Below are 23,233 nucleotides of genomic sequence, written 5' to 3' on the forward strand. Positions count from 1 at the left end.
CTTGCTCTCCATAATGTCCAAAAGGCCAACAGCTATTGTGTCACCTTAAGCAGCAACAACTTTCTTTCCTCAACCCGAGCTCTCTCATTGATTCAACCAAAATCCACTACAGTTAACTGGAGGTTTGCTTTGCGAGGAATACTTTTTTCTGGAAAGAGATGGTACTGCCTCCCAATTATTGCATTTGTTGTTAAATTATCTTATCTTTTCTAACGGTAATAAATGTATATGATGCAGAATTCTAGTATTACAAGAGTATTTACCAAATTTCCTTCCAGCCCTTGGCCACCTGGTTTCCCTTCCTAGAGGCATAGTTACCATATTTGTTTAAGCACATAGGAGAGAGGATACTCATTTTCTCGAGTATCCTCCCATGTGCTTAAGCAAATATGTGTGTCAAATCACTTTTTTTCTGGATTATTTTACATTTTTCTTCCATTTTTATTGAGATATAATTGACATACCACACTGTATGAGTTTAAGGTGTACAGCATAATGATTTGACTTACACACATCAAGTGATGACAACAATAAGTTTAGTGAACGTCCACCATCTCATATAGATCCAGTAAAGAAATAGGGAAAAAAATTTTTTTCCTCATGATGAGAACTCTTAGAGTTTACTCTCTTAACAGCTTTTATATACAACGTACAGCAGTGTCAGTTATATTTATACACCCCTAGTGCTTATTTCCCTTACATCTGGAGGCTTGAACCTTCTGACCACCTCCATCCAAATTCCCCTTCCCTCACTACTGCCTCTGGTAATCACAAATCTGGTCTCTTTTCTAATGAGTTTGTTTTTTCCTGTTGTTTCCTTGTCATTAGATTCACGATATACACTTTTGGCAAGAACACCACAAAAATTATGTTGTGCCCTTATCAGTGCATGATATCAGGGTATGCTTGATATCTGTCCCAGTATTGGTGAGATTAACTTTGATCACTTGGTTTAGGTAGTTTTTGCCTTGTAAAGTTAGTATTTTTCCCCTTTGTAATTAGTTAGTATTTTGTCGGGAGATACTGTAAACTATACAAATATCCTCTTTCTTAATAAACTGTCACCCACTAATTTTATTTTTTTTTAATTAATTTATTTATTTTGGCTGCGTAGGGTCTTTGTTGCTGTGAGAGGGCTTTCTCTAGTCGCGGAGACTGGGGGCTACTCTTCGTTGCAGTACGCGGGCTTCTCATTGCGGTGGCTTCTCTTGTTGCGGAGCATGGGCTCTAGGCACGTGGGCTTCAGTAGTTGCGGCACACTGGCTTAGTTGCTCCGCGGCATGTGGGATCCTCCTGGACCAGGGCTTGAACCCGTGTCTCCTGCATTGGCGGGCGGATTCTTAACCACTGTGCCACCAGGGAAGTCCATCACCCACTAATTTTAGCATCCTTCAATGATTTTCCAACCCATTATTCTTTCTATGATTTACTAATTGATGTTTAATTAATTAATTGTTTGTTAATTTGTTATTTTAAGGAAGAATCTTCTCTTTTTCTCCACTTATCTACTTATTCAAATACTTGTTTATATCAGTGTGAACTCAAGATTATTTTACTCAGTGGGTTATAATCCAAAGCTATCATTATTTATTTTGACTCATATTGTTCCAGATTTGGCTAGTAAGAGCCCCTTAAAGCTGGCCTCTGTGTCCTTCTGATATGTGTCCATCATTCTGAGTACTTCCTTACTTCTAGAATTACAAGATGTTCCAAGAGGCACTTTCCCTGCTCCAGCCCTGGAATAGGTCTTTTCTCCCCAAGAAGCTCTGATTCCTCTTAATAGAGAGTGGTGTTTAGAAACCAAGATCTGGAAACTATGTTTGCTCATTGCTACTGTTGTGACAGCTAACAGAACTAAGAAATAAGATATAAACAGAAATCTCAGCAGGCAGAACTAAGAAATTAGATATAAATAGAAAGCTGTATCTATCAATATGTAGAAATGAAGATAAAGATATTAAAAACCATGAGTTCATACTGATAACTCTAATTGAATCTAACCGCCCCGAATACATTCCAGCCCTCCCTCTTCTTACATTTATAACTCTCTTCCCCCACAGTAAAAAACGTGGCTCACATTACACTCAATATATTTTTGTTCAAGTCTAGAGCAGGCAAACGGTTTCAGAATTACTAACCCACACCCCTGCAAAAAGCGGTGCTACTAACTAGAGTTTAGGGTGCAGTTTTACTCCTTTGGATCTTGCCAGGCTTGGTTTTATTCTTTGTTAGAGCGAATCTACTTCAGTTTTAAATTTAGTTTTCGGGCATGCCCTTTATTTCAGATGTGGTCCTGATGCCTAAGGCCTGGCCTCCCTGGCGTCTCGCCTGAGGTGCTGGGCAAGATCTCCCCTTTGTCTGAGCTAGAGCTGGAGCTCTCTAGCCCAGCATGGTCACTGGGATCACCATTCCTCTTCCAGCCTGGCAGGAAGGGATCTCCGCTAGACCTCACACTCTCTCAACTTGCACCTCAGCCAAAACTGCAGCAGGCCCCACAGACATCTGAGGCCACATACCCCACTCAGCAGCAGCTTCTCAGGAACCCTGCCACACGCATTCAGCCCGGACACAGCCAGAAGAACTAAGACCTCTGCTGCCTCAGCTCAGCCAGGCTGTCTGCTCCGCTTTGCTCTACCTCTGCTGTGCAGCAGGAAGAGTGCCCCCGGGGAGAAAGCCAAGGCCATGGCGGTAGGGAGGAGCTCACCTTCCTTGCAAGAAGGTGTTTCCTTCTTGCAAGGATCACCGGTTTACATTCCCTGTTGCTCAATGCCCGAAAACAGTTGCCTCATATATTCTGTCTCATTTTACAGTTGTTTTCAGCTGGAGGGCAAGTTTGGTTACCAGTTACTATCGTGTCTGGAGGCAGAAGTTGGCCTTAGTCTTTTTAATAGCTGCATAGTATTCTATGGTGTAGCTATACCTTAATTTATTTAACCAGTCTACCCTGTTTAGGTTGTTTACAAATGATGCTGCAATGTACACGTGTTGTTTCTGACATATGCAAAATAACACTGTGATAAATGCCCAAAAGAATTATTGATGGGTCAAAGAGTACATATTTTAGAATTTACTAAAAAGGTCCATGTTCATAATATAGTATCTTTCACAACTTTATAAATTTGGATTATATTCCTCTTAGGCCTTTTCATTCCATAATCAAGAGAGTCCTAATAACTCAATCACCTCCATATAGAAATTCTTGAATTTTTCAATTATTTCAGAAGTCCCTCAATATATTTCCTACCCTCATTATGTTCTGCTTTAAAACCCACTACCAGAATGAAACTCAGCTCTCTAGTTTGAGGGCACCATGATTTTGTACTTTCTGTTGCATTTCCAGGTTCATGCTGGTCTTTGGGTCACAACAGAAACACTGGACCACCTTCTTCAGGAAAATATAAACAAGGAAATCTTCTAAGGAAATCTAAGAGAAGGAGTTCACTATAAATATTTTTAAGAAAAGAAAAATAAAATGTAATCCCCAGGCATACACATCCATAAACCCAGACAGAAGCAAGACGGTTGCACAATAAAAAGACAATATTCTGGGGCTTCCCTGGTGACGCAGTGGTTGAGAATCTGCCTGCTAATGCAGGGGACACGGGTTTGAGCCCTGCTCTGGGAAGAGCCCACATGCCGCGGAGCAACTAGGCCCGTGAGCCACAACTACTGCGCCTGCGCTCCGCAACAAGAGAGGCCGCGATAGTGAGAGGACCGCGCACCGCGATGAAGAGTGGCCCCCGCTTGCCGCAACTGGAGAAAGCCCTCGCACAAAAACAAAGTCCCAACACAGCCATAAATAAATAATAAATAAATAAATAAAATTAAAAAGTGTTAAAAAAAATCAAAAAAAAGACAATATTCTAATCGTAACTAGATAAACTTTAATACCCTATCTAATACTTTCAGAATAGTTTGTACAATCCAAGCGCTATGTAATAGTATAATTAAGTGATGGCACTGACTTAAAATTCCTGTCTGAATGAGGGAATAATTTTCCTGCTAGCTGACACTAAGTAGTTAGCTTGCTGGTGTAGGCAATGTCTCAAAGGAGCTGTGACTGCTTTAAGAATAATCTTTAGTAATGACAATGTAGAGAAATTTAACTTATTCAAATTCTGTATCTCAATGAGGGGTGACAATCTTAACGACACAAACCCTTCTCGAGTTGTCACTGTGGGCCAAGTACTTTTAAGAACTTGGTAAACATCCTTTTACATAATCCTCACAACGAGGTAGGTGACTATCATTATCCCTTTTTTACAGATGAGGAAATGAGGCTTGGTGAGGTGAAGTAACTTGCCCAGAGTCACGCAGATGGAAAGGAGTAGAGCTCCATGTTTAACCGGGTCTATCAGACTCCACAGACTGGGCATTTAACCAAGAACCCAGTGATTGGAGAAGCTCTGGGGATTTACTGATTATCCCCATTGGAATTACTTGGGGACCTTGTTAAAAACGTGTATTTCTAGTAAGTTACATTCTCTGGAGTGAGACCCAGGAATCTGAACTTTTGATCACTTTCTCAGTCAATTCTGATATACGTGGAAATCTGAGAAATACTGCACTCTGCTACTGCCTCTCAGTGCGTACCCGAGCGCACTTTAGCGCTTGGGAGCAATTTTAAAACTATAACAGTAGGAGGAACTTCAGTAAAGCTGCTACACAGGTTGCCATCAAGAACCAGAATAGAAAAGGAATTTCTGGCAAACTTTAATTATAGTTTCACTGTGAGGAAAATAACTTAAAAAACTTAAAAATTCACAATTTCATTCTGCCTCTATTCAGAAAGAAAAAGGAGATATAAACTTGTCCTATACTGTCATTTATTCTACAAACATCCCACAGATTAAATAGGGAATGAATCAATGACAGGGTAGCCTTGAACACAAAAAGAGGAAAAGGTGACAACATCAGTGTTAAAATATAGCATTTTAAATGGAAACTTCTAAAGTGCAGCTCAGATTGTGCACGTCACATGAGAATGCTCTTAAACTCTTCTACCATGTGTATAAACTTAAGTGCGGTCCTCTGGGAAACTGCCCTAATGGAAAAGAGTGTGGCTCTAGAGGCCGACTGGAAGTCAGGCTCAGCCAGGCTCTGCTGCTTACCAGCTATACCGCCTCAGCAAAGTTACTCAGCTTCCAGTTTCTGTCTGCATAAAGAGGGATGATATTTCACAGGTGGTCATTTTTTCCCATCCTCTCCTCTCTGATCACCTTCCAACTCATCCTGTGAAACCCAAGAGCCCACCACCTTCCAAGAGGCTATTGAGTATAAATCCACCATGCTTCATGCTCTGTTTCCTCCCGTCATGACCAGGAATTTAAGCCTTCAGCCCCTCTGGTCATCAATTACCCTGCACTCTCTCCCATAATGCTCCAGATAGCCCCTTAGCTGACCCTGGTACCCATGCCTGCTCTCCTTCCCCAAAGCTACCACAGGCCAGAGAAACACCCACTACATGATCCCTCTTGTATACACATCCTCCTCTCTGAAAGTCCCTCCTCCTACTAACCTACTTACACTTTGACTCCGCTTGGGGACATCAAGTTCCCTGCAACCCTTTCAAGCGACAATCATTTTCTCTTTCACACTTCACCTACCTCAGGTCACAGTCTTTCTCTCCGTTCTAACTCCTGGTATTATCAGTTCATTCAACAGATATCTCACCCCTACCACATGTAAGGCATGGTGGGCAGGGCGGGGAGAGTCCTAAGTAACGACATAGGCAAAATCTCTGAATAGGGAGCTTAATTTTTTTTTTTTTTAATTTAAGTTTGTGTGAAGCTTTTATTTCATTTAAGTAACTTCTTTGGGTTTCAGTAGACGCATTGTTTTAACGAACATTTCAATAAACGCAAAATCAAACATGCTGGCAGGTCACAAACTTGTCTGAAAATTGCAGGAGAGCTCTTGACTCGGGCAGCATTTTCAAGTGCTAAAATCTATATTGCATCTCAGACACAGGATCTTAATGGAAGAAAATATCATCTTTCTCCAAAGCCATATGAACAGTACACCTATCACCATTCTCTCAGCAAAGTCTGCTTTAGCCATGACAACACCCAAAGCAAAGACCAATGATTATCTTGCCAGCACTTTTCCATGTGCCTCTTTGTGCCGGAGCTACTTTATTTGTAAAACAGGGAGCCCTGGTATAGGCTTAAATTTAAGCAGAGAAGAGGGAAACAAGTCAATTAGCAGACAAACATATCACTTTAAATTGTGCTAAGAGACATGAAAGATAAAGCAGGATGTCACATGAGAATTTTTCATGGGCATAGAATACTTTATTCAGATGGAGTAATCAGTGGCATTTTAAGTGGAGGCGTGAAGGACAAGAAGGAGCCAGCCAACCAGAGTGAGGTGGTGAAGAATATTCCAGACCAAAGGGACAACCAGGCCTCTCCAAAGACCTTTTCTTCCATGCTTCCTCAGCAGCCCATTCCATGGTCAAACCCTGGATCTTGTCCCCAGCAGAACCAACACTTCCCTGATTGCTGAATGAAACCCACTACCCTTTGACAACATGCTTTTCTTATAGCTTCTTTTCTGGATGAGCTTCTAACTCATCCAGAACTCCAATCCATTGACCTTTGTTCTCCACTGAGGCTCTCTTTCACTATCTTCATTTCACTATCTGATTTATAATCCTCACTTCTCTCCTTATCCAGATTATAAACCCCTTCTTACACATATATTCAATCCTTTGACTTTTCCTCCTTCCTTTAAATTCCCCTGGCAAAATCCCAGTCACTCTGCCTTTTCTGAGACTATATCTGTGCCAGTGAGAATTGCTAGACACACTCCCAGGAAGACTGGAAATACTATAAATTCATGATCGCTAATTGCACACGGATCTTCCACACTGCCCGGTGGTGCTCAATTCTATAATAGTTCCCTTCCCCACTCTTTCTAATGACTATTTAATATCTTCTTCTCTCTCTTCTACATTTTTACTCCACCCTATCTACACCTTGGCTTTCATAATACCTTACTATAATGGGTTTCCCTCCTATTTTTCCGACTATTCCTTCTTTGATTCTTTTGTCATTTCCTCTTCTGATCCAAAGGTTGGAGAGCCTTAGGACTCAGAAATGGACCATTTGCCCTCATTGTTCTATGTTTTTCCCAGGTGACCTCATCTATTCCCATGACTTTAAATACCATTTGTATGCTAGTAACTCCCAAATTTCTCTCTTTCCCAGGCTATCACCTAGTTTGAAGACCACCATCCTAGTCTGAACCACCATCATCTCCTGCTGATATTACTATAATAGCTCTTAATTGTTTTCTCTACTCACAGTGGTTCAAATCTCCACGTAGTAACCAGAGTGATCTTTTTGAGGTATAAATCAGATTGTATCATTCCCTCATTTAAAATCCTTCAACAAATTTCCATGACTCTCAGAACAAAAGCCTAAAACATTCCCTCTTAGTTTCCTGTGGCTGTCATAACAAATTACCGAAAACTTGGAGGCTTAAAGCAACAGAAATTTATTCTCTCACAGTTCTGGAGGCCAGAAGTCCAAAATCAAGGTGTTGGCAGGATCACACTTCCTCTAAAGGCTCTAGAGATTTCATTCCTTGCCTTTTCCAGCTTCTGGTGCCTCCAGGAGCTCCTTGGCCAGTGGCTCTATCATTCCAATCTCTGCCTCTGACTTCATGTGGCCTTCTCCTCTTATCTCCTCTGTATGTCTCATTTTAGGGCCCACCCAGATAGTTCAGGAGGATCCCTGCTCAAGATCCTTGATTACATCTGCAAAGACCTTTTTTTTTTCAAATAAAGTCACATTTACAAGTTCCAGAGATTAGGACATGGACATATCTTTTGGAGGGTCGCCCGTTTAACCCACTATAGCCTCCAAAGACAACGCAAGCTGCCTCCGCCTCCCCCTGCAATTTCACCTCCCAAAGCTCTCTTTCTTCCTTTGTTTACAGGCTCTACCCATTCTGGCCTTCTTTTATTTCCTTGATCAAGGACAAGCTCTTTCCCACCCTTGATTTTTGCTTATTCTATTCTGTCTCTAGTCTTTGCCTAGCTAGCTCCTCCTTCAGGTCTTGAGTTAAATCTAACTTCCACAGAGAAGTGTTCTTTGACCCCATAAACTTAAGTATGTCGCCCCAGTTTTCATCCCTCAAAGAACCCTGTTCCTTTTCTTCACAGCATTTGATTGTTTTCCAGTTTCATGTTGTATCTGCACATGATTTGTATGTTTACTTGTTAATATCTGTCTCTATCACTGGACTGTGAATTCTTCGTACCATCATAAGAAGCACACCTGTTTTGTACATCTCTGTATGTCCTGTGTACCCAAGCATAGGACAGCACCTGACACAGAGCAGAATTAACTTTAAAAAAAAAAAAGTACTAAGTAAATAGAGTACCTCCTGTTCCTTTTATGAAGAGGATTAGATAAGTGTAAATAAATGGGTTAGAATCATGATCAGACAGCTGAGGACACTGCTGGCCTGCAGTAGACATCCCTCCCCAGCCAGCCTGGGAAATGGTCAAGTTGGGCACAAAAGGAAAAGTAGTATCCGACTACTAGCAAGTTAGAAGGAGTTCTCTAGTCTTCAGTTCTGCCACAGACAATTATATACTCTAGGAACTCGTTTCACCTTTTATAATAATCTCTACCTCCTGTTGAAAAGGACTGAGGTTTTTTTGAAATTTTAAGAAAAAACTCCAATACAAACTGGTTTCCACCTGCACCCTCATATGAAGCTGGGAGATTCACATATTTATCTAACTTCCTTAATTCTGCTGAATTACAGCATGACTCAAGTATCAATAAATACTGCTGGCCTGTTTTAAAGTCTAGTATGCACAGAGGGACAGAGAAAAGAGCAATCTTTTCTGAGACACATTCTCAGAATGTGAAATTCTCCAGCCTCTTTTTCTACCCTAAAGTTTTTCTTTTTTTTTTAATTGAGATACAATTCACATACCACAAATTCACCCTTTTAAAGTGTACAATTCAGTGTTTTGCCCAAAGTTGCACAACCATTGTCACTATCTAATTCCAGAACATTCTCACCGCCACCACCACACCCTACAAAAAAACCCGTCCTCATTAGCAATCATTCTCTATTCCTGCCTCCCCCAGGCCCTGGCAGCCACTAATACTGTCTCTACGGATTTTCCAGTTTTTTCTAACGTTCATGAAACTGAAACACAGAGAGATGAAATGATTTGCATAGGGTTGCAGTCACTTAGAAACTTACTAGCAAGATTATATTACTCATTATTAGGAAGATCATAACATGTATATTTATAGTAACGTTTTAAACTGTACATAAAAAAAACAAAAGATCAGTGAAAATATGTTTAGCTTGACTACACATATCCTAAATGTGGCTATAAGACATCTGATCTATAAAGCGGAGTCCTTAGGCTGGTGATGCGCAGGCAGTGTTTCAGGCCAGGGGGAGGCAGGGGTGGAGGGTGTTTGGCAGGAATCACTAAAAGAGGAACAAAGATGCTGCTGGTGGACAAGAATTGCACTTAGGGACAGGGTGATGCAGAGAGAAGGTTGAGGGAAATGGGAAGCTATGCAGTTTACAGGACAGACATATTTCTTTTCGGCCCAGGGTTCTGAAATTTGTGCTAAGGTGCCCACGTATCCACTTGCTTCCTTTTATCGTGTCCCCAATTTGCCCCAGAGATCTCGGATCCTTTCCAGTTTGTTTATGAGTAGTTAATTCATGAGTAGTGTTAACACCACTTCAGAATACTTGCTGGTTAATGACACTTCACAAAATAATACATGAAAGTCAACTTTTTAAAATATTCTACTGTCTGCATTGTCAAATAAGTAAAATAATTACAAGCTTAACTTACTTCTATTACCATCAATAAATGTGTACACAGGAAGAGTGACCCCAGAGACTAAAAACATCAGAATCCATTTGCAAAAATAAGTAGGCACATATTTTATTTTATATGTCTTAATCAATACTGCAAATACCATTAACAAAAGGAAAAAAGGATGGAAACCGCTCACCACACACACAAAAATTCATCGTTCAAAAGAGATTAATCTGAACCTCAACATTCTTTGTGCTCATTTTAAAACATTATTAAAACATCAATAGAAAAGGACAAACAAGTCAAAACTAAGTATTTTATTAATTAAAATCGAGACCCTAAACCAACTAAAATTACACAACTGAAAATTAACCTCCTATCATCACCTAGAAAAGTTAGATTTGCCAACATATAATGAATACTCAGGAGCCTACTACTGGGTGCATAGACAAATTTTCTTTTACAAACAAGTTATTTTGAGTTATAGAGATCCTGTAGATGACTAGATTATCATTTTTTTAAATGGCTGCTAAAAATGACTATTTAGTCAACCTATTCATAGAACTGAACACTAAATAACATAGTGACCATTTAAAGTTGAAACTTCTTGTCTACCAAATTTTTTATAAAACTGTTTTTAAGCATGTGAATTAACTTAAAAGATCAACTCTTATTTATCTATCGCAAAAGAGAGCTTTGGTACCAATAAGTTAGAAGTAGGCAATCAAAATATACTTTGTAGTTTTACAGTGTATTTTAGGAATTAAATTGGAAATGCCTATATATGAAAATTGGGTCTCATTCTTCTGTTACCTACATTACTGTGAGGAATGAACAGCCCACTGATTCCAAATTACTGATATAAATAAAACACTAGCCTAAAATTTTTTCCAAAAAGGTTAATAGGTCATACCCTGCAATTTAGGCAAAAGGTAAATAAAGAATTAAGCACTTTACTTTTCAATGCTCCCTTTTTCTTTCGATGGGAGCAGCAAGATTCTAGAATAAAAATAATTCCAGTAAGTACATTTAGAATATGTCAGTCTTAGTTTCCCATTTGATAGGGGGCTAAGAAGAACAACAAAAATAAATAAAAAGAGAAAGGGTGATTTTAAAGACGAAAAGGCAGACTGAGCAAGGGGTGAGGGTGGGTTTAGGAGCATATCTGCTGCCAATTAACCAAATCAGAGCAGATTACAAACCCTCCTAAATTGTACCCAGGGCCATGCACACTGCACATGGAATCTGGACAACTCTTTGCTACATAACATACAGAAAGTTATTAACACATTTTTATTTTAAGAAACAAAAGAGAAACAAAATGTTCAAAATACATAGCAATTTTACTTTTTGAAATGGTTATCCTACAAACTTTTCTTAAATTTAGATTTTGCAAAGTTCCTACTCTCCAAGTCAAGCAGACACCGAAAACAACTTCCGAATACTGTGGACTGATGCTTTATGGAGCATGCATTTTTCACAAATCTAGACCACAATGAATTAATTAAGATTTAATTCTGAATTCAGCCTGTGATTGAATCCTGGATACACCATTGGAATAAAACCAGTAAAAATAATTTTTTAAAGTATGTTTACTTCCTGCATAATTTAGTTTGGAAAATATTCATATTCTTAACCCAAAAGATTACTTTTAGAGTTTGAAAGATTAAAGATAAAAAACAAAAATTGGTTCAGCAATTGTCAAAATAAAATGAATACAAACAGTGACCACAACTTTCCATTCAATCCAAAATAAACCATTTCAGTTGAGCTCAGCTCACTTAATTTTTAAAACCATTTCTTTTTTCCAGCTTCATAACTGGACCGAACGTTGCTCAACAACATTACCTGCGTTAGCAGGGAGGAAATAAAAGTGTTGTAAAGATTGCACAGTGACTGAATGTACAAGCATAACATTTCAGAGCTGGAGGGATCTTCAAGACCTGCTCCAGCACCCACATTTTACAGATGAGAAACTGAGGCCCGAACTAAGTCAATCAAATGACTTGACCAAAGTCACAATCATCAGCTGAGCCATTCATTCATTCATTCAGTCAGTCATTCACCCACAACTACTGACAGCTGCCTAAGCACCAGGCTCAGGGTTAGGTGCAGAAAACAACCTGGAAGGCAGCATCCACCATTGCCAAGGCTGTCTTTTCCCCTTGTTTTCTTAAAATTGATCCTTAAAAGTCCTAATCAACAAGAACTCTGTAGAACAGTTCCGAAGCCTTTGTAGAAGTGGGCCCACTTTCAGTTTCACACATTTCAGTAAATGCAGCTGTCCTCTATTGTGTTAATTTTAAGTGATTAAGCATTTACTTTAAGTGATTAAGCATTAACAAAGAGAAGCACAGTATTTTGAATGAGTCCCTCTCCAATACATTCATAACTTAAGGAAGTGCAATCAAAAAATGCCCTACACACACAAACAAGTTCAAAGAGAGGACAGCTTACAAAATCAGAGTGATGTGAGGTATCAGTATAGATCAGTTAAGTCCAATAGCTCAAGTTTGCAGTGTGGAATGTAAATATCTCTCATTTCATTCAGATATGGGTATATTTTTCTGAGATGTCTGTATGTTAAAAAGACCTCTAAACTCACATTCAAATTCACATCTAATGACACATATGTCTAAACCAGGTCTTTCTCCTTAAGATTAACTTTCCTTGATTTCTATTTGAGTAAAGGAAAATTAGAATTAAAAAAATAAACAAAACCTAAAATTTAATGTGCTGGCTAAAGGAAATTCAAATTCTATGTACAATAAAAATAGCAATAGCTCAAACTGCACATTTCTGAGTTGTTTTTGTTTGTTTGTTTTTGTTTTTTTTTGATGGGATGTGCAGTGAACTTACCCATCAACATAAATCACCCCTCGTTTTGCATGGACTTTTATGTTCTTTAACATTAAGTCTGGCACTTAAATGTTTTGTGTATCTCAAGACAAGTTCTTTCAGAAGAGACCATATTGACAAAGCTCTTAAATAAAACAACCCATAAGTAAGGCACTTTGAAATATTAAACAGCAGCTCTCTGTGTACCCAGTTTCAGTGTTTTTACCAAAATGATCCACAGCTTTTACAGAGCTCTCGCAGATGACCGACCATTGGGTGAATGCTGATAAACTCAATCTTCACTGAGGCTCTCTGAAGGCTCTTTGACGTTCCTCAAGCTATTGTCAGCTCAGGACGAAAGTGCTGTTATGCTCTTCTATTTCTCAAACTTCCAGATTTGATTTTTATCTAGAGCATCACAAGTTCGCATTTGAACATCAGGTCGGCCCTCAGGTGTCCGGTAAGCACTAAGACACAGTCTTGAGTGGGGATGAAAAATGGTTCCATCTTCTTTAAAATACCAAATAATGTTTGCTGGAACAGGAAACCCATCTTTGGGACAATTTTGCATTCCCACGTGACTTTTTTGCTCAGCAACCTCTGCACATAACTCTGTCACTGAATTAAACCTTATTTCTTTGTTTGAAGTATATTCAAAGAATTGATTGCCTCCTTGACCGTGGCATCCAAACAGTGAAAGGTTAGCACCTGTGGGGTTGCTGTCAGGAGAATTATAATCTAAACATTCAGAAGAGATCCCAATACTGCGAATAGCTCCGTGCCAGCCTGGCCTATCCTCTGGAACATGTAAATTAGAAAACACATTTTTCAAATACCAGTCAAAGCTCTTGCACCTCAGCCGTTCTCGTAGTAATTTTCTTTCAGAAATATCGCCATAAGCTTCTTTCCTTGCTGGAGGGTTTCGATTGTAGAAATGCTCTTTGTACCCGTCCATCCACACTTCCGCTGCCCGAGCAGTATTCTGCAGGAAATTGGGACGAGCGTATGGCGCCCGCTTGGGGAATACGTGGCCCACGTGAGAACAGGGGTGGATCTCCAGTTTACCTCCACACTGCCACACCCTAAAAGACAGCTCCAGATTTTCACCTCCCCACACTTCCATCCCAGTGTCATAAGTTCCAAGGTACTGAAAATATTTTTTGCTGACAGCAAACAGTCCTCCAGCCATGGTGGGTGATCTGATTGGGTCAATTCTCGATTTCCTCCTCTCCCTTTCGTGTTTGGGGACAGAATGCCACTGGAACGTTAGACGCCAGTCAAACCCACCAATCATCGGCTCCCCAGTCTGCATATAGAATTCAAAAGTATTCCAGTCAATGGTGTCTATAACCGGACAAACAATTGCTGTTTCATCTTTAGCAATCCTTTCCAAAAGTGGCTCCAGCCAACCAGTATTACACTCACAGTGACAATCCAGGAAAGTGAGGACATCCCCAGTGGCAAAAGTGGCCCCAATCAGACGGGCCCTAACCAGCCCCTCCCGCTTATTTGTTCTAATCAAGCGGACTCTATCGAGATTGCTGATGTAAGTTTCAAGTTGTGTCTTCAAATAAACTCTGTCGCTCAAGTCATCGACTAAGATGATCTCCTTCAACAGGACTGCAGGAGAAGTTTCTAAAACACTGTGGATGGTGCGGAGCAAAGTCGACCAGGCTTCGTTATAGAAAGCAACGATAACAGAAGTGGTGGGAAGTCTCCTATAGTTAAATTTCTTGGATTTACACTCATACATTCTTTTATCCTCTATGTGGCGGTGCAGGGAAATCCTGTCACTGAGGTAAATATTAATTGCATATCTCTCAATGAGTTCTTCTTGCTGCTTCAGTTCACCCTCCTTGAGCTGGAGTTTGCTGGCTTTCCCCCACTCCCCAAGTGCATGGGAATCTGCAGGGGGCTTCTCATAAAGCGGTCGAGACAAATCCACTGCTTTCTTCCCGGAGTCTGAGAGCTGTCTTGGCCCCCGCTCCCTGGTAAGGCCGGCTCCTGGGGAGGCATGGAAAGTGGAGACGGAGAGTTCCACCACGAGATAGGCCACTGTTAAAAGCGCCAGCAGCAGGCAGCTTTTGCCTGCCCACGTCCACCTCACGGCCATCCGGATCCTCATGGCTGGGGCGCGGACGCGGCCACCAGAGTCACCACGCAGGGGAAGGGCTGCGGGACCCGACGCTGGAATTCCGGGCTCAGGTAGAAGCGACCTTCCCAGCAGGTCCCTCCTTTCATGCAGGCGCTCGGCTCCTTTCCAGCCGCGGGGGCTCCCCGGGGGTCACCTAAGACCACCCCGTGCTCGGCCTCCGGAACAGCCCCAACGCCTCTCTCCCCACTTCCTCCTGCTGGTCTCACAACTTTTCACAAACTCTCCAGCCAACACCCCACCCTCCCCAGGCCGAGGACAAACTCCGCCCCTTCCCACTTACTCCTCCTGGTGGTTAGTTCGCGAAAGTGGTCGGCCAGGCCCAGGCCTACAGGCGACTCTGCGGGGCCGGGCTGGGGGCCGGGATAACCAAGGTATCCCCGGCTCGGGCCCACTCTGGCTCCGAATGCATCTCGGCCGCTTTCAACACCACCTCCACCCACAGGTCCTCAGTGGTTCTCGCGGGGGCCCAGCGTGGACAAGAGGCAAGGGTTCCGACCGGTTGAGCGTCTCATCACAAAAAGAAAAAAAGAAAACTTACCAAGTTGTTTGCCGTCGGGACTAAAGTCCACGGAGGTGATCGCCGCTTTGTGGCCCTTAAAATAACGCTGCAGAACGGGGTCCTCCTGGGAAGGAAAGTTGTCAAGTTTTGAAAGCAGATGCTGACCTTCAATTTGGGGGGTCGGGGATCAACGCTGTCCCCTCCCCCGGGGGCCGGCCCGGGAACGGCCGCATCGAAGGTGGGTGTGTGGAGCAGGAGCGCCCCGCGCGAGCACACGCGGCCACCGCTACAGGGGGACGCCGAGCGCCAACTTCCCCAGCAGAGCCGGCCGAATTCTCCACTCGCGCTTCCCAGAACCAAGCGCACGCGAGGGACCACCTGGGCAGCTCCATTGAAATGCACGTTCCGGGGCCCCGCCCGCTGGCACGCAGTCACAGGTGCGAGGCGGGGCCCCGGCTTCGGTACTTCTCAAAAACCTCCCAGGTGATTCTGACGCAGGCGCTCCACGGAAACCCTCAAAGAATTCTGGGGTCCATGGAGCTGCCGGGGCTGTCGGAGCTCCGGGACTCCGGGAGGAGTGCCCGGGAGCTCGGCCAGGGCTCTGCGCTCCCGGTGTCCCAGAAGCAGAGGACGAGTCACCGGCACCCCGGGGCAAGAGGCGAGGAGCTAGCGGCTCGGGACCCAGCTGAGGACGTCTGCCTCCATCTCCCGCCAGGTGCGGGCGCGGCCCCGACCTGGCCCCCCAGCCGGCGGGACCGGCTCCGGGGAGGCGTACCCCAGCCCGTCCTTACCGGGGCGGAGGCCATGGGGGGAGCGGGTGACTCCTGGCTCCTGCCCGTGTGGGGAATTGGGGGAAGGGAGGGGGCGAGGTAGGAAGGGGGACCGTGCGGCGCCCGGAACCCTCTGCCCGGAGCGGCAGCGCCTCCCGGTCACTACAACAACGGCCCAGTCAAACCCCGCGCTCCAGGCATGGCCAGCCGAGCCCCGAGGCTCCGCCCGCGCCGTAAAGAGCCTGGCCTCCGCCCCCTGGCAAGCGGGAAGCCCCGGGGTCAGGTGCCGGCACACATCAAAGCCAACGTTTACTAACACCTGCGCTCCCCCCGACTTGACACAAGTAGGAGGGTAGTAACCGGGATACAAAAGAGACCGATGGGTGGGAGAGGGTAATGAGCCTGTGATCGATGCAATCAGAGTTCTATTACACGTTAAAGAGACAGCCTGCGCGAATTTCAAGCTGGTCCCAAACAGCTTATGACGCACAAGAGAGTTTGATGCGAAATGGGGCCGCTTGCTATTTATTAATATACCCAAAGAAACTAAACATCTGGAGGACAGGCTTGAATTTATTTAATCACTAGTTTTCACAAAATGCCTGGCTTGTTATAAATGTAGATGCTGGATAAACGTGATGAATGAATTAATGTTGTGCATCCACTTAATGTTTTTCTGCTGTGCGTTTTCTATTCCAATCTCATTTGCATATGCGTTAGAGCAGCAAATTGATACAGCAGCATATTTAAACTTTTTAGGAAGACTTAGAAAGAAACATATTGTTTTGTTTTGTTTAAATTATTGGGCAACATAGTAACAATAGGCTTTGCTACAGTAGGCTTTGTTACACACAGTATCATTGAGCTTCAGCAACACTATGAAGTTAATAGAGTTACAAAATGTTACCAACCTTTACAAATTATAAACTTGATTCTTAGATATTTTAATTTAATTATCAAAGATCACACAAACACAGCTCTTCCAGTTCCAAGTCCATACCCTTTTTTACCCTGCTTCAAAGCTTGAAGGACTCAGCTGAAAATTACATACAGAATAAAGATTCTTGGCAGCATAAGATGGCATAATAGACCACAGCTGGTAATATACACATTCTATGCAAATGAAAGATAAACTATACACCAAAATTACAGATTAACTAGTTGTCTAGTGATAGAATTTAGTTTTAATGAATACTATACATAGCAATCAAGCAAAAAGGAAATAGCTTTAGACTTCAATATTAGTTCAAGTATATGTTTGTTGAATATCTCCTGTATATTTGGCTCTGAGGAGTACAAAGGTGAATGAGGTATTTTCCTTGCCTTTAAGAACTCAACAATCTAGGTTTCTGAGTCTCATATTTTAACATGCATAATGATGATTTAGGGCAGGGGTCCCCAACTTCCGGGCCGCGGACCGCTGCAGGGCCGCGGCCTGTTAGGAACCCGGCCATACAGCGGGAGGTGAGCAGCGGGCGAGCCAGCGAAGTTTCATCTGCCGCTCCCCATCGCTCCCTCACTCGCAGTACCGCCTGGACCTTCCCCCCACCTCCCCCGCCACACATACACACACCCGCCCCCCGTGGAAATACTGTCTTCCACAAAACCGGTCCCTGGTGCCAAAAAGGTTGGGGACAGCTGATTTAGGAGACCTCATTCCCCAAAATGCTGAATCAGCATATAGGGGGTGGGATCGAGGACCCTATAGATGTAATAAGCCCCTTAGGTGATTGCCATGGGAGTCTCAGCTGTGTACATTGAGAAACATTGCTCTAGTTTAGGAGGTGATGTGTCCAGATTGTTGATACCAGCAATTTATCAGCAAACTGTGGCAGGACTCTAAGCTTTGCTACTTATTCCCAGTCTAGGTTTGACTTTTTTAAAAAAAAGAGCAATATATTTAAAAATAATGCTGGATGCTGGTGGGAATGTAAAAGGATATAGCACTGTGGAAACAGTTTGGCAGTTCCTCAAAAAGTTAACTCCTAGGGCTTCCCTGGTGGCGCAGTGGTTGAGAATCTGCCTGCCAATTCAGGGGACACGGGTTCGAGCCCTGGTCCGGGAAGATCCCACATGCCGCGGAGCAACTAAGCCCGTGAGCTACAACTACGGAGCCTGCGCTCTAGAGCCTGCGAGCCACAACTACTGAGCCCACCCGCTGCAACTACTGAAGCCTGTGCGCCTAGAGCCTGTGCTCCGCAACAAGAGAAGCCACCGCAACGAGAAGCCCACACACCACAACGAAGAGTAGCCCCCACTCGCCGCAACTAGAGAAAGCCCATGAGCAGCAACGAAGACCCAACACAGCCATAAATAAATTAATTAATTAAAAAAAAAAAAAAGAAAAGCCAGTGTTTACAAAAAAAAAAAAAGGGTACACAGCTAGGAAGTGGCAGAGCTTTAGATTTTAGTGGGTACTTGCAGACTCTGCCTCTTAATCACTAAGTCATGATGCCTTTTTTGTGGTTGCAAGGGTATGATAAATGTAAAATTCTGTATCCCACCTAATGCTTTACCAGTTTACAAGTTTTACAAAAGAAAAAAATGTAACACCTCCTTTATTTCCATTCCACTGTCCTCATTTATTACTCCCAGCTGCCCCTCCCATGATTCTTTTCCATATTTGATTTTATTTCTTTTTGCTCTTCCTAACCTTTGCAAACAGCAAAAGCTCAGAGGTGGATATTTGGAAATGTGGCCCAAGTTGGGGATTTTTTTTCTAACCCTAAGCCTGCTTCAGTTCACGTAATTCTACTTGCTACAGTAATTATTTGGGACCACCTCAAACTGCAAATTTATTAATCTGGATGGGAGTCACAATATTTAAAAATCTAAGGTATCATTGGAGGCCAGGTACAAAGGTCGGGTAAAACTGACTCTTTAATTAGCCCTCCTTTTCCAGATCCCCTTCAAATCAGAAGTTGAATTTATCCACTTGAACACTACAAAGAGTTGTTTTTGTTTTAGCACGAGTCATTCCGAGGTTGCTTCCCTTCAAAGTTGAGAATTCAGGCATAGCACAAAAGTGCCATCTACTGTTCATTTCCCTATGTGGCACTTGGACTGAAAATACAGTTGACCCTTGAACAACATGGGTTTGAACTGTGCAGGTCCACTTATACGTGGATTTTTTTTTAAATAAAGATATTGGAAATTTTTTTAAAAATTTGCAACAATTTGAAAAGTACTTTCTAGGCTACTTTTCTGTAGCCTAGAAATATCAAAAAATTAAGAGAAATTTAGGTATGTCATGAATGCATAAAACTATGTAGATTAGTCTATCCTTCATAGGCATAAGGTGAGTGATATTGAATATTAAATTAATCATGTATTAGTCTTCTTACTGTTTTATAACTTTGCTTTCAAAGAATTACATTACCATACGGTATGCCTCTCTCTCCCTTGTAATTAGAGAAACTGCATATCATCCTATCATCACAGGTGTTTTTTTTAATGTAACAATGGTTCCAATACTGCACTATGAATATGACTGCAATACTGTATGCCATAAAATTTTTATATTGATTCATTCATTTAGTGTATAGGCTAGGTTACCATGAAGCATTTGCATTGATTGCACTAGACTACACAATAAAGCAATGATATTGCTGCTGCTTCATTATCAATTCATGAATCGTTATACCTGTAAATAAACATGGATTTCCTCTTCACATTATCTTTTCATTTTTGATGTCTAGTGTTAGTAATATGTATAACATATACAGTGGTTTGTATTATATAAGATAATATTGATGTAGATACAGGCAGACGATTCATCTTGTAAACAGATGACCTAAACTTATGGTATTGATAAATATAGTACAGTACTGTAAATGTATTTTCTCTCCCTTATTATTTTCTTAATAACATTTTCTTTTCTCTAGTTTACTTTATTGTAAGAATTTAGCATATAACACATATACAAAATAGGTGTTCATCAACTGTATATGTTATCAATAAGGCTTCCAATCAATGGTAGGCTATTAGTAAACTTTTTTGAGGAGTCAAAAGCTATACATGGGTTTTCAACTGCCCCTGGGGGGTCAGCATTTTTCAGGGGTCAATTATTTTGTAGCCTGTTGCCCGGCAGTGTAACTCTCTTCTGGATGCAGTTACTTCAAAGTATAGGAGAATACATAGAAAGGAAAGTACCAGATCCTTCTGAATCATTAAAGCATTAACCTTTAAAAAAAAAAAAAAAGACTGTGAATGATTTGTCAATCAACATTAAGTCACGAAATCCTATCCACTATATCCTCACAACAGATTTTATCTTCCTATCCTTCTGTTCTTTGGCTCCAGCCCCTCTGCCTCTGCCTTCTGAAGTATTTCCATAATCCCTAAATTACTTTCTGACTTCAAGACTTACCTGTGTCTGTCTATCCTGCATGTTGCCAACAAATACATAAGAATCACCTGGGTAGCTTAAGTACCAATTCTTGGGCCCCACCCCAGATATTTTGATTTAGAAATGCTGATGTGAAGGCAAGAAATCTATATGTTCTTAAACAAGCTTTCCAGGTGATTATAATGTACATCAATATTTGGGAGCCATGGGGCAAATCATGCCACGGGACTTTTTAAAATGCATTTTGTGGCTGCATGGTCTGAACCTCAAACCAACTCTTATTTTATATCCAACATCCCAGCTTCCCTAGGCCAATAGTTAAGCCATTGCAGAAAACTCCTGCAGGAAATGGGCATTAGGATCACCTGAAGGACTTGTTAAAATGCAAATAGCTGGGTCCCACGTGAGAGTTTCTGGTTCAGTAGGTCAGGGGTCCAAGAATTTGCATTTATATTTCCTAGATGTGACACTTATGCTATCAATGAACCATTCTGTGGCAATCAGCAGACTAAATAAAAAGTGTTGTTGGAGAGGTTCCTGGTGGTGCAGTGGTTAAGAATCCGCCTGCCAATGCAGGGGACATGGGTTTGATCCCTGGTCCAGGAAGATCCCATATGCCGCAGAGCAGCTAAGCCCATGCACCACAACTACTAAGCCTGTGCTCTAGAGCCCATGAGCCACAACTACTGAGCCCACGTGCCACAACTACTGAAGCCCACGCGCCTAGAGCCCGTGCTCCGCAGCAAGAGAAGCCACCGCAATGAGAAGCCCGCGCACCACAACGAAGAGTAGCCCCTGCTCGCTGCAACTAGAGAAAGCCCGTGTGCAGCAACAAAGACCCAACGGAGCCAAAAATAAAATTAATTAATTAATTAATTAATTATTTTAAAAAGTGGTGGTGGTGGTGGTGGTGGGACGCAGGGAGGAGACAGGAAGTAGAATGGTGGTTGCCGGGGGCGGAGGGGAGGAGGAGATGGGGAGTTACTATTTAATGGGTACAGAGTTTCAGTTTGAGGACATAATGAAGCTCTAGATGGATGATGGTAAGAGTTGCACAACAGTGCGAATGTACTTAATGTCACTGAGCTATATACTTACAAATGGCTAAATAGTAAATTTATGTTGTGTATATTTTACCACATTTGAAAAAAAAAAAAAGTAAGAGAGACGTATTGAAGGGGAAGAAAGTACATAAATAAAGGCATCCCGTTCGTGGGATGAACTTCAGTAGAATGGAGGGCACTACAGGAATGGGGGATTCTGGCATTGTTGGAGTACTGGCAGTAGGGATGTAAAGAAATTGATAGGTGTGTTCAAGTGTGACATAAATAAAATGAAGGGGAGGGGGCAGAAAAACTGTGAATGCTGTCCTTGGTCCTGAACCAATAGTACCTGTTGGCAAATGGTTATCTGACCTACTTTGAGGCACTGGTAACTCCTCTTTTCGGGCTTACAGTTCAATATTTAATTTTTTAAAAAAAGAACGAAGATTTTACTGTCTCAGAACAAATAAAATCCCGAATTATCATCAATTTACCTAGCTTATTACGTGTATTTTGACCATTGTATCAGGTTACCACTTGTAAGAATTTTCTCCTTTTTCCCATTAGAAAGAAAAGGCAGTACATGCCCCCTTTCCCTCTCCATCCTAATCATAAGCTTATGCATTGGAAGGTCAGTTGAGGTGAAGCATCACTAGGAATTGTCAAGTGACTGTGTAAGAGGGATGAAGGGGAAGATGGAATTGAAGATGGCTGGCAGGTTTTTGCTTAAACGACACCCCTCAAAGAGGCTTCAGAGACTACCCTATTTAGTGTGGCCCTTCTTTCCAGTCATTCCCTATCCAATTACCATGTTTTATTTTCTGCATAGCCCTTGCTGATCCCTCTGCCTTTACTTCTCTAAAATCTTTGCATGACCCCCTTCTTTTACTTCACTTAGGTCTCACAAGCTTTTTTAAAATTCATGCCCCCTCTCATTCCTTATCACATTTAACTTCTATTTTTCTTCAAACATGTATGCCTCACAACTAAAAAATAGGCAAATGATTTGAAAAGACATTTCACCAAAGAAGATATATAAATGGCCAGAAAGCACATTAAAATATTCCCAACATCATTAGTAATTAGAGAAATGAAAATCAAAACCACAATGAGATACTACTTCACAGCCACTAGGATAGCTATAATCAAAAAGATGAATAATCCTAGGTTGAAGGATGTTTCAACATATGCAAATCAATAAATTTAATATACTACATTAAAAGAATGAAAGACAAAAATCATATGATCATCTTAATAGATACAGAAAAAGTACTTGACAAAATTCTACATACTTTTATGATAGACACTCTTAATAAATTGAGTATAGAAGAAATATACTTCAACATTATAAAGGCCATATATGACAAACTCACAGGTATTCATACTCAGTGGTGAAAGGTTGAAAGCTTTTCCTCCAAGATCAAGAACAAGACAAAGGTGCCCACTCTCACCACTCCAATTCAACATAGTACTGGAAACCCTAGACAGAGCAGTTAGGCAAGAAAAAGAAACAAAAGGCATCCAAGTTGGAAAGGAAGCAGTTAAATTGTCTGTTTGATGATGACATGATCTTGTATATAGAACATCCTAAAGACTCTACCAAAAAAAGCTGTTAGACCTAATAAACAAATTCAGTAAAGTTACAGGATACAAAACCAATGCACAAAAATCAGCTGCATTTCTACACACTAACAATGAACTATCTGAAAAATAAAGAGAACATCCTGTTTACTACAGCATCGAAAACAAAATACTGAGGAATAAAT

At 41.8% G+C, this 23,233-nt stretch overlaps 2 protein-coding genes across 8 annotated transcripts in view; both read right to left on the reverse strand.

Moving 5' to 3' along the window:
* POC1B (POC1 centriolar protein B) overlaps nt 1-16,179 on the reverse strand; it is a 146,771-nt gene extending 130,592 nt beyond the window's left edge. For all 7 annotated transcript variants that reach the window (XR_009505427.1, XR_009505426.1, XM_059936649.1 and 4 more), the window contains exons 1-2: nt 16,098-16,179; nt 15,346-15,430 (exon numbers count right to left, since the gene is read on the reverse strand). Coding sequence is in view for 5 of the 7 variants with exons in the window: in XM_059936649.1 (XP_059792632.1) it covers nt 15,346-15,430; nt 16,098-16,112 (100 nt within the window). In the remaining 2 variants the exon portion in view is untranslated. The remainder of the gene's footprint in view (nt 1-15,345; nt 15,431-16,097) is intronic.
* On the reverse strand, nt 9,925-15,010 carry GALNT4 (polypeptide N-acetylgalactosaminyltransferase 4). Its single transcript, XM_059936646.1, has one exon. The coding sequence runs from the start codon at nt 14,775-14,777 to the stop codon at nt 13,029-13,031; it is 1,749 nt and encodes a 582-aa protein (XP_059792629.1). The 5' UTR covers nt 14,778-15,010; the 3' UTR covers nt 9,925-13,028.
* Nucleotides 16,180-23,233: the final 7,054 nt, after the last annotated feature.

The sequence above is a fragment of the Balaenoptera ricei genome, chromosome 10 (genome assembly GCF_028023285.1).
Source record: "Balaenoptera ricei isolate mBalRic1 chromosome 10, mBalRic1.hap2, whole genome shotgun sequence".
NCBI lineage: Eukaryota > Metazoa > Chordata > Mammalia > Artiodactyla > Balaenopteridae > Balaenoptera > Balaenoptera ricei.